At 42.2% G+C, this 11,722-nt stretch overlaps 1 protein-coding gene across 4 annotated transcripts; it reads left to right on the top strand.

Annotated features, from left to right (window-relative positions):
• The first annotated feature begins 1,073 nt into the window (after positions 1–1,073).
• LOC142466782 (uncharacterized) lies at positions 1,074–11,444 on the top strand. 4 transcript variants are annotated; one of them, XM_075572190.1, is made up of 5 exons: positions 1,074–1,191; positions 2,337–2,471; positions 2,632–2,731; positions 4,821–5,008; positions 9,109–11,444. In XM_075572190.1, the coding sequence occupies exon 5, from the start codon at positions 9,261–9,263 to the stop codon at positions 10,728–10,730; it is 1,470 nt and encodes a 489-aa protein (XP_075428305.1). In that variant the 5' UTR covers positions 1,074–1,191; positions 2,337–2,471; positions 2,632–2,731; positions 4,821–5,008; positions 9,109–9,260; the 3' UTR covers positions 10,731–11,444. The 4 variants fall into 4 exon arrangements, with proteins under 4 accessions (XP_075428305.1, XP_075428307.1, XP_075428306.1 ...); XM_075572191.1 differs by lacking the exon at positions 1,074–1,191 and having other exon boundaries at positions 2,011–2,471; positions 2,635–2,731; XM_075572189.1 differs by lacking the exon at positions 1,074–1,191 and having other exon boundaries at positions 2,011–2,471.
• Positions 11,445–11,722: the final 278 nt, after the last annotated feature.

The following is an 11,722-nucleotide window of genomic DNA, read 5'->3' as shown; positions in this document are numbered from 1 at the left end:
GTAATAAACTTGAGATAACTTGGTATACCAGTGTGCTCGTTTGGGATACTATTCTCTTTGTGCTCATATTATCCTTTATCCCGAAGCACCGCTGGCATAATCATAATATATATGTAATTAGCCAGCTTGTGGGTACCGTAATTATTATACGGAGTGTATGCGGTATCAAACCCCTTTTCCTTATATATATATATATATATATATATATTTTTTTTTTATTTTTTTTATTTTTTATTGTGTGTGTGTGGTACTTAAGGCTGCATTCACGCTGCTGCTGCTGATCGTGCAATCAATTTAAGTCTGTCCGGCCACTGACTTTGACTTTGAAGCATACTGAGGTCACATGAACTCCTCAGCCAATCAGCACCAGTCACTGTTTAGGCCATGCCCCCCACAAGCATGAGCGCGGCACGGGGGGACGCAGCCTTGGGGCTGTTATATTCTGCATGCGGCCGTGCGTGCTTATGCGAACGTGCGTGCACATGCCACATGCTTTTCCTGTCTATAGAGCCGGGAGCTTCAGATAATGTATGTGTGAGTATATGTGTGTGCATGGGTTGTGTGAGTGAAAGTAAGTCCTAGATTACAATCCTTGACCCCCCCCTCACATAACCATACAAACACACCCACAAATCCACACATACATTTGAGCGCAGGTAGTGGCGGGAAAAGATGAATTTCTTCCTCTTCGCCGCTGTCTGTCAGCTCCCCTCTCCCTGCCGTGCGCGTGCGCGTCCCTTGTGTAGAAGGGCTGACTGATGTCAGCCAACTAAAATTCCGCGCGCACAGCGTAGCGCACGCCCGGCACTATAGAACGTGCCTAAGTTGTGTTACAGCCTCAGGTTATGTCATATCCAGGTTACCTCCTTTATATCAACATTGGCCAAAAGGGAGGAACTGAAGCAGCTTTACTGATATATATTAAGGAACAAGAGGAGTATACACATCCACATGCAGCAGAAACTATCTTTCCCTAGCACAGTGCCTGGGAAATGTTACTGTCTTAATCAATACAGTATGTGACACATGATCCATTCTGAAGTCTAAAAACTACAACTCCCATGATCCCCTTAGTGTGAGCATGCGCAGTAGGACACAGAGCTGTGACCCGGATGTAGTCAGTGTCTCCACTTCCGGGAAAGAGAAGATGAAGAAATAAAGTGGTGCAGGAAGCACACAGGAGCCTTTTCTGTAAGTAACTTACTTTGTACATGCAGTCCTCGGTTATCCGACACAAAATGCGTTACTCAAAATGGCGTTGTAAAGCGAAACCCGTTTTCCAATAGGAACACTGTTTAAATGAAAGGTTCCTTCCTGAAGGCATTTTTAACACTAAAATACACCAAATATTTTATGCAGGCAATAAGATATGCAGCACACACATAAATTATATAGTGTATATGCTGTATTATATATATAATATAACAAAATAAATAATACTGTATATTAGATAGTATAATATAATATTATATAGTATAATATTATATATATACGCTCTTACGACGCTTTGCAACGTTGTTTATGTGAATGTGTATATATATACACACATACACAACGTTGCAAAGCGTCGTAAGAGCGTTGGATAAGCCATTTTGGCGTTGTAAAAATGAATATAGGTATGCATTGCATAGCGTTGGATAAGCCATTCGTTGTAAAGCGAAGCGTTGTAAAACGAGGACTGCCTGTATTCAAAGCATCAGAGCAGGTATATGCAAACACGTGGCGTTTCAAGACAGACACGTCCTCTCCTCAGACCATACACCTTACTGCAATAGTGACACTAACAAGTATATATACCCCTAGGGGTTACACAATCCCCTAATACCCATCGCCTGTGTTTACAGCCGGGCAGCCACTGCAGCCTCAGTACTCTGTTTGATGTCTGACGTCATCGTAGCGTCATACGACGATGAAGGCGTCACGTCGCTAAGCAACCAGGTTTCCACGAAGGAGAGTTGGAGCACTACTACATAAAAATAAATTGCTAGAGAGTGTGTCCCAAAGATAGAGGTTTATTGGGTCAGAGCATGGTGAACAAGAAAAAAATTTTTTTGTCATCACCCTTTGATGAATTGAATGAATTGATTAATAAATCTTGTTATATATATACATATTGTTCAATAGAACCTTCATATATTTACAATCAAATGATTTTAAATTGTCAAGATTAATGTTTTTCTCTAATAAACCTTGTTTTTTAATTGATTTTATTTAAATATTCTATGTTTATAATTATAGTAATTATATACATTATATTTTAGTAGATTAATAAAGTTATTTTAGTTTGTGTTAGGTTTGTTCAGTTTAGGATGTTAATAAAGTTTGTTTTGTCTTAGACACGCTGACGTCATCGCTATACCCAGCGCAGGGCGCAGTACTCGTGACGCGTTCTGGAGACATGGCGCGTCGCGTGTGACGCGACTGAGCGACGGGTTGGCGGGACGATTGGCGGGAAAAAGACACTATATTAGGTAAGAGGGGTTATCAGATCTTTGTACACCTTGATAAAGAGCGGAAGCTCGAAACATGTCGGTGGGGGCCTGAGGGCTCATTTTTTTCTTGTTCACCATGCTCTGACCCAATAAACCTCTATCTTTGGGACACACTCTCTAGCAATTTATTTTTATGTAGTAGTGCTCCAACTCTCCTTCGTGGAAACCTGTCTATTGCTGTGGAGTACCGGATGCACACACCTAAGAAGATTCAATCCCTGGAGGACCACCTGCTACAAGTGAGTTATTTCACTCAATCTTGCACCATATGTTCCTATTCAATGTTTTGGCTGGACACTAGCTAGTGGGAGTATTTACCGATCTGAGGTGATACTCTTCCAGTTTATTGATACCTAGTGGAATGAGGTGTATTATGTCATAGGTGGTCACCATTATTATCATGGGATACTTCTAGGATACAACGTATAGCAATCAAGAATTTGAAGTTGCTGGGTCTATGTTTTAGAGCACCACACAGTCCTTTTTTTCGCTAAGCAACCAGGAAAACCAATAACAAAATAGTCACACAGGGACAGCTCAGCACACTTACTGAACTGTGGAGAAGTCACATTGCATAAGTTACACTTAAGTAACAGTAAAATTAAGCAACATGTATGCACTATGTTGGTGCCACAAAGGATATTTAATGACTATAAATTAGTCTGAAGAACTGGGAGCTTCCATGCTGATATTTTCTTTCTCAGATGATTTTTCTGCCAAAACGAAGGGGTTAAAGCTGAAAAGGAGCGAGTTAAAAGATGGTTCAATGATATGAGCTTACAGTCAAAAGCAGCATTATTACACATTTATCTGGGCATAAGATAACAAGACAAACTACAAACCATTAGGGGTATATAGATTAAAAGACATAACTCCTATTATAGATAGTAAAGACACCGAGGCACATAGGCTAGATCATAAGTGTTATCTAGTAGCTTATTAATAATAATTGAGTAGACTTAAGTGGTATAAACAAAATAGTAGAATCCATAGCAGTCATGGGCCAGAGTGACAGAGGTTTAAACCTGTGTCTCTGGTATATCCTCCCACATATATCTGGATTAATAGTAGGGGCTGACCTTACCCCAGGAACCAGTTTAGTTCAAGTCACAATACTTACTTCGACAGGGAGATGCTGCTGCTGGAGAAGCCACATGAGACAGGACCAGGGATCGGGAGTGAGCACACGTCAGTGGAACACATATGAATATAAATATATGCTCCACTGACTGCATTACACAGTGATTTAGCGAACCCTCGAGCCAAATCTTCACCGATTGATCACAGGAGAACGGATCGATCGTCGATTTAGCTAATCACTTGTCAGTGTTTGCATTGCATTGATGCGCATATCGAAGGGGAACATATATTTTATTTATTTTTTAAAGGCAGCTTGAACTGCTGCTTTAAATCCAACCTAGCGGCGGAAAACATGAAATCTCTTGGAGTACATGACTTCCTTGAAAAGGATGAAATCACCATTTAACCCTTTGGGTGCCCTTTTGATGTACACTGGCGACACACTTTATTCGAGCTCGGCTAGTCCCACGAATTCGGGTATACCCGGGTGTATTGAGGTTTGTGACTGTTTTCTGCCCGAGTGCATTGAGGTATTTTCCAGGCAGGGATTGAAGCATTTTATTCCCGCTGGCAGCAATACTGCACAGTATATATATATATACTGCATTACAATTCATGAATTTATGCCATCTGGTAGACACGCGAAGCATTGCAGCCTATTAAATCCTAATCATTATCATTTAACAGATCAGCCGCCCATCAGCCAGGCATGAACCCAGGCTGGGAAGGCAAACACAACGGGGCTTGTCAGAGGTGAGGAGCGGCGCATTCCAGGTATCTGCCAGGTACATACTGGGTATTTGCTCGAATAAAGTGTGTCGGTGCAGTAGCTGCTAAGTCACCGCGTCTGGCCCCATGATGTAATAGCTACATCATAGTAATCCTGCTGGTTTTCCTAGGGGAGATGTCATTCTGTGCTCCTGTGCAGGGAAGGACGGATCTATCACTACGTGGGATAGAAGGGAGGGGGTCTCCCCGTCTGTTCTGTCATCAGAGAGGGAGCGATCACGTAACTCCTCCGTCACTCAAAGGGTTAAATTAACTTTTACTTATTTGTGTATTGTGAAATAAATCCTTTTGTGTATTTCACCAGAAACATTTGTGTTTGACTAATGAGGGCATTATAATATATATATAAGCTGTAGAGAAGAAAGAAAAAGTCACATTATTAATTTGTATCTTTCTTTTCAACTCTTCTTTTATAAAATAGACATTACTTTGAGACCTCACTAACTGTCCCAATTTTAGGTTTGTAAATTGTGCGAGAAACGAGGAAGAACAGAACCTTGTGGCGTTGCAGTACCACAGGAAAATCTACTACAGAACCAGCACAGACCTCCCCCCACACACAGAGCTCCTGGTCTGGTATGGAGATGAATATGGGAAAGAGCTTGGTATCAAGAGGGCACGCTGTGGAAAAGTAACGCCAGCACCAGGTAATCAGGAATATGTGTGTTGTGTGGTTTTTACATCTCTATTGTCTTATTACTAATGTTAAATTGCAAATATTGTTAGATCTGCATACACCATTACAGGTCAACTAGCACTTAATATCACTAAACCTAACTTGAGTCAAAGGGCCGGATACATCAAGGTGCAGTAACCAAAAATACCATATCACTGCCCATAAAAAAGGTGCCTTATTATTATCGTGCAATGAATCAGCGTTGCAGCGCAAAAATAAAGCACTTTTTATCGGACCCGTTAAAAGCATCAGATCGGATACAAAACAGGCATAATATCACATTTTCAAGTAAAAACTGCCATACATCAAGTTCTGATATTTATCGGAACGGGATGAACGGCAGAAATACCGCAAATATTTTATCACCTACTCGAGGCTGGCGTTAGCCCTGTCTTTCCTATGTATATTGTACAAAAAAATGTGATTAAGGCGCTCCTCTATAAAGTGAAAAATAAATAAATATAATGTACTTAAATAATGATAAATTCTAAATAGTGATTAAATAATATAATCTAATCGTGTACAAATGTGTTTAAAGAAACCTTCCTTGTTCTTGGTAATCGTAAGTTCCAGAAAATCAATGCTATGCGGACCAGATACATAAGTCAATCTCAGATTAAAGTCATTAGCATTAAGTACATCAATGAATTATATCAAAAGACTTTCCGTACCACTCCATATCAGCAAGATATCTATGTACCTTATCCACATGGTAGTTACACAAGAGGGTACAACTTGTGTGTGGCATTAGCGTTTATTACGTATATATACTTTATACTGCCACTACCATCCCCACTACCATTTCTCACCCTAGCACCTCCCAGTTTGGGGATTTATTTTAATCCTATTTTTAAACCACTTATACATACTATCACTTGTTTCGGCGTATTAGTATTCCAATAAAACATTTATTATTTTTACTTTTAACAGCTTAGATGTCCCATTGCCATATAACCCCATTATTTGTGGGTGATTGGGGCAAGCTAGGCTTCTCTGAGGATCACAATATCCCCCCATTTATTATTATTATTGCACCATGAGTGCGTGCTAACAAGGGACTCATGTGACCTCGTTCACTGTCTTGTCTGTACTCTGTCTGATTTTCCCTATGCACCTGGTGCTTATTCTATAATTGTTATTTATTTGGAATTGAGCGTTATTATTATCTGTGTTTGTGCATTATATACATAGGCAAGATGAGCTAAACCAACACCCACTTCCCCCCAATACATATAAAAAAGACCTCTGCTCCCCCCAATACACATAAAAATACCCCCACCCCCCCAAATACATATAAAAAAAATAGTAGACATTCCTTGGGGATGTTTGAGCTAACTGGGAATGTGTGTGTTAATTTAATTCCTAACTGGCAACAGTTGTTTGGAGGTAAGTGGCCCCTCCTCCCAGAGCTCACCCCTCCCCACCTTTTTAACTTGGGAGGTTCTAGCATTTTGCTGAATGGACAGGACTCATTGTGGTTGTTTCCCCTCATAGTTTAGTGTTAGGACCTGCAAATTTGGTTATACATTGACGTTGGTATGCAGGGTTATGACGCTTTTGTCTAAGGGTTTAACTAAATAACCAAGAAAATATTATTATTGAAGTATTTAAACTTTATACTTATTACCATATATGTTTTGTCAATTGGATGTAGCATTGGAAACCCCTGTCTTTTGTTGTATACATTTGCCATGCTCAGTAGCACTCCTTTTGACATAAAAAAATAAAATTATATATATATATATATGAATATGAACTGGGAATGTATGTTTTAATTTAATTCCTTGTGGATGGTCGGGACCGGCAGTGGCTGCGGGGACCGGCAGAGAGTCAGGGCCCGGCTGCAACAGGCCATCAGATGCAGGCCTCCTCACTGTGTCCCACGCCGAGCACCGGAAACTTAGGCGCGCTGACGTCAGAGGGCCCAGCGTGCTGATGTCAGAGGCTGGGACAGGAAGGCCTTCATCTGATGTAGAGCCGGGACCCAGCCACAACCGGCGACCCCCCTGTTGGTGGTCCTGCCCGGGGAAATAATAAACTAACGGTTGTTATAACCACAATTTGAAGGTGGTATATATCAAGATTGTGGTAATAATTTATGGGTGCGATATTTGGGCCAATCTCACGATATGGTAATTAACGCGACCGTTAATAATGTGTTACATACCGCATTGGGTTAATATTGCTATCGTAGGATTCTGTAATGTGTATTATTACAGAAACCTATGATCAAAATAACATTAACCTGTTCAATACCTGTGGTTACCAAGGTATACCACAGGCACCAAATGGGTTAATACTTTATTAAAAGAAAACAATACCTAACCCTGTTGACCCCGTTAGTGGCCAGTAAAACATTGCCATTCTAGTCGGTAAGGTAATTAAGGGGTTAACCCCTCTCACCACCACCCCTATCCCCCACTCCGTCACGGGAAGCCTAACCTCCCTCCTCAGGGCAACTACCGGCATCACCCACGTCTCCTACCTCCCCTTTTCGACTAATGCCTAATATCACTATTATTATCACACAAAATATATACACGTTTAAAACAAAACAAAAAAGAACATTCAAAATACATTTTACACATCAAACCATTGATTATCACTGTGGATAACTAGGCCCTCTCAATGGGGGAGCAAATATCCACATTGTTGATGAATGATAACCCAGTAATAAATAAATCAACAAATTAAAATAAATTGATAACCCCCCTTTATTACCTCAGTGACTAAGGATTTAAAAAGATTTCTGCCACTTTTATTGGTGTTTTGCAGCTAGTGAGATTTCCTGTTAAATATTATGATCCACTTTAAATGTATGATCCACTACATCTACTCTCCCGGCCCTAATGCTGCACATGTTGTGCTAAACCCTTCATTTTTACAATGTACATCTACAGTTTACTTTCATCCTGAACTTTATGTGATATAACAACTTACCTCTCTGACCTTTTGTCCTGCATGGCCTTTTGTAAGGAAAGGGAGAGGGAAAAGAACGGAGCACTATCTCCAATGCTGTAAAAAACAGCCAATAAACCACAGGGTTATAAACACAGCGTTCCCAAAATGAAGCTATTTAATGGGTCAAAAAATCAGTTACAAAGCACACCAACGCGTTTCAGACCTTAGTGGTCCTTTATCAAGGTTTACCTGATCCAATAGGACATATTTATATGAACAGGTTGTCTTCCAATTTATTGCATATTTTTTTTTTTTAAACTACACAATTGTCTTGAGAGTATCACACATTTTTTTCTTCTATGGCCTTTTGTAAGACTGTTTGTGTAACAGTGACTTTTGAAGTGAAACTTCTTTGCTGGCACCTATAGAGTTTTGACAGGAAAAATTCCCTATGTTGTAACAGAATTCCATGACGGAAGTGATGTCATGCTACTACTATGCGCACGCCACACCCGCGCATGCGCAATCCTCTGCGCCGTGCAAAGGCGTGTCCGGCGCTGGCACGGCCAGCACCATGCGCAGCCAACACGGTGAGCATGCGCAGGTGCAGCTCGCACCATGCGTGTGCAGGCCCGCCCAGCACCGCACGCATGTGCAGGACCCCAGTAGTCGTCCTCAAGTTCCATAATCAGCCACCAGGACCCCATTCAATGCCTGGCCCACATGAAACACAGAACTCGACCACAACTTCCATGCTCAGATGACTGTACCACACCAAACTTACTCACCAAACCATCAAAGGTTGGGCCCACTCCCAATGCTACACACAAAAACACACAGCCTCACACACACACACAGCCTCACACACACACACACAGCCTCACACACACAAATCACAGTTAGTATAAATGTAGACGTGCAAATAGCTAAAACGGGAGGGCCGGGGGGTTGCCTAGCATGCGCGTTCTATGTCAAACTTCTTGGCATTTTCTCACTGAAATTGTGTTTGGATTTTAAATAAAAACATCACCATCACAAATACAATTTCTGTGACAAAGGACAAAGAAGTTTCACTTAAAATGCACGTGCTTGGCACACACATACTTTTTTGGATAACTAATGCCTAATTTCACCTAATTTTCTAATTATGTATTTTTTTGTCTTGTCTAGTACAAAGACAAGCTCCAATAATCCACCTATGTCAGCCCTGCAAGTTTGCTTTAAACAGTCAGGACTACCTCATCAAACATCAGAAGTTCAAACACCCAAATGAGTATATGGAAAAGATGAGGACATAACAATCTTGCAACATTCCAATAAATATGACAGAAAATGCATCTTTCAACCAGTCAAGGCAATTAATAAACAATGTAACTGCTTCTCATTCCAAAAGATATATATTAGCTGCTGCCACAGGAAAAGATCTTGGAGAAAGTGGGAAGAGTCTGACTTGGTTATCAGACCAGAACAAACACAAGAGGACACACACAGGGGAGAGACCGCATGTATGTGGGGAATGTGGGAAGGGATTTAGTGATTTATCCAGCCTGAACACACACAAGAGGACACACACAGGGGAGAGACCGCATGTATGTGGGGAATGTGGGAAGGGATTTAGTGACTCATCCAGCTTGAACAAACACAAAAGGACACACACAGGGGAGAGACCGCATGTATGTGGGGAATGTGGGAAGGGATTTAGTGACTCATCCAGCCTGAACACACACAAGAGGACACACACAGGGGAGAGACCGCATGTATGTGGGGAATGTGGGAAGGGATTTAGTGACTTATCCAGTCTGATCAGACACAAGCGGACACACACAGGGGAGAGACCGCATGGATGTGGGGAATGTGGGAAGGGATTTAGTGACTTATCCAGCCTGAATACACACAAGAGGACACACACAGGGGAGAGACCGCATGTATGTGGGGAATGTGGGAAGGGATTTAGTCGGTTATCCAACCTGAACACACACAAGAGGGGACACACAGGGGAGAGACCGTATGTATGTGGGGAATGTGGGAAGGGATTTAGTGACTCATCCAGCTTGAACAAACACAAGAGGACACACACAGGGGAGAGACCGCATGTATGTGGGGAATGTGGGAAAGGATTTAGTGATTTATCCAGCCTGAACACACACAAGAGGACACACACAGGGGAGAGACCACATGTATGTGGGGAATGTGGGAAGGGATTTAGTGACTCATCCAGCTTGAACAAACACAAGAGGACACACACAGGGGAGAGACCGCATGTATGTGGGGAATGTGGGAAGGGATTTAGTGCCTCATCCAGCCTGAACACACACAAGAGGACACACACAGGGGAGAGACCGCATGTATGTGGGGAATGTGGGAAGGGATTTAGTGACTTATCCAGTCTCATCAGACACAAGCGGACACACACAGGGGAGAGACCGCATGGATGTGGGGAATGTGGGAAGGGATTTAGTGACTTATCCAGCCTGAATACACACAAGAGGACACACACAGGGGAGAGACCGCATGTATGTGGGGAATGTGGGAAGGGATTTAGTCGGTTATCCAACCTGAACACACACAAGAGGGAACACACAGGGGAGAGACCGCATGTATGTGGGGAATGTGGGAAGGGATTTAGTGACTCATCCAGCTTGAACAAACACAAGAAGACACACACAGGTGAGAGACCGCATGTATGTGGGGAATGTGGGAAGGGATTTAGTGATTTATCCAGCCTGAACACACACAAGAGGACACACAGGGGAGAGACCGCATGTATGTGGGGAATGTGGGAAGGGATTTAGTGACTCCTCCAGCTTGAACAAATAAAAGAGGACACATACAGGGGAGACACCACATGTATGTGGGGAATGTGGGAAGGGATTTAGTGATTTATCCAGCCTGAACACACACAAGAGGACACATACACAGGGGAGAGACCGCATGTATGTGGGGAATGTGGGAAGGGATTTAGTGATTTATCCAACCTTGACACACACAAGAGGACACACTCAGGGGAGAGACCGCATGTATGTGGGGAATGTGGGAAGGGATTTAGTGACTTATCCAGCCTGATCAGACACAGGGGAGAGACCGCATGTATGTGGGGAATATGGGAAGGGATTTAGTCGGTTATCCCACCTGAACACACACAAGAGGACACACACAAGGAAGAGACCGCATGAAAATGGGGAATGTGGGAAGAGATTTAGTGACTTATCCAACCTGAGGACACACACGGGGGAGATACCTATCTCTAAAGCCAGGCATTTTTAGTGATAACCAGCGACTAAGACGCTCACATATAAGTGCACACGTGTATCTGTGTTGCACTAAATCACAATGAAAAGTGACTTTAGTTTATGGTGCATAAAACAAGCATTTTAAAAGGATAAAAAAGTTATAACTTTTTAAATGCAGGTTATTTGTATAATTCTTATTGTTTTATTTAAGAAAAATGTTGTTAATGTTTTATATTTCCATGCTGTTGGTTGTAATAAAATGTGTGTTTCCTATTATGCGGAAGCGGTATGTAGTCTCACTTAGCTTTGAATAAGAATAGTTTTGCCGCGACCATTATGCTGCAGGCGTTGGGCTGCAGACGGACCCTCCGGCACTAGCCGCTTCTAATATAAATGTTATGGTTATGGGGTTAATTTAAGTGGTTTTAGCGGTTAGGCCCCGTTCACACAGCGCACTTCGCAACGATGCGTGCGCGCGCCTCAGTCTGCTTGGCGATGTTTTTTATTTTATTTATTATGCTGCGGGGAGCGGGGGCCGAAGAGTGGGGGGCGGG

Source organism: Ascaphus truei, chromosome 15, assembly GCF_040206685.1.
Source record: "Ascaphus truei isolate aAscTru1 chromosome 15, aAscTru1.hap1, whole genome shotgun sequence".
Taxonomy (NCBI): Eukaryota; Metazoa; Chordata; class Amphibia; order Anura; family Ascaphidae; genus Ascaphus; species Ascaphus truei.
The sequence above is the reverse complement of the archived record's forward strand: the minus strand, read 5'-3'. Positions and strand labels throughout refer to the sequence as shown.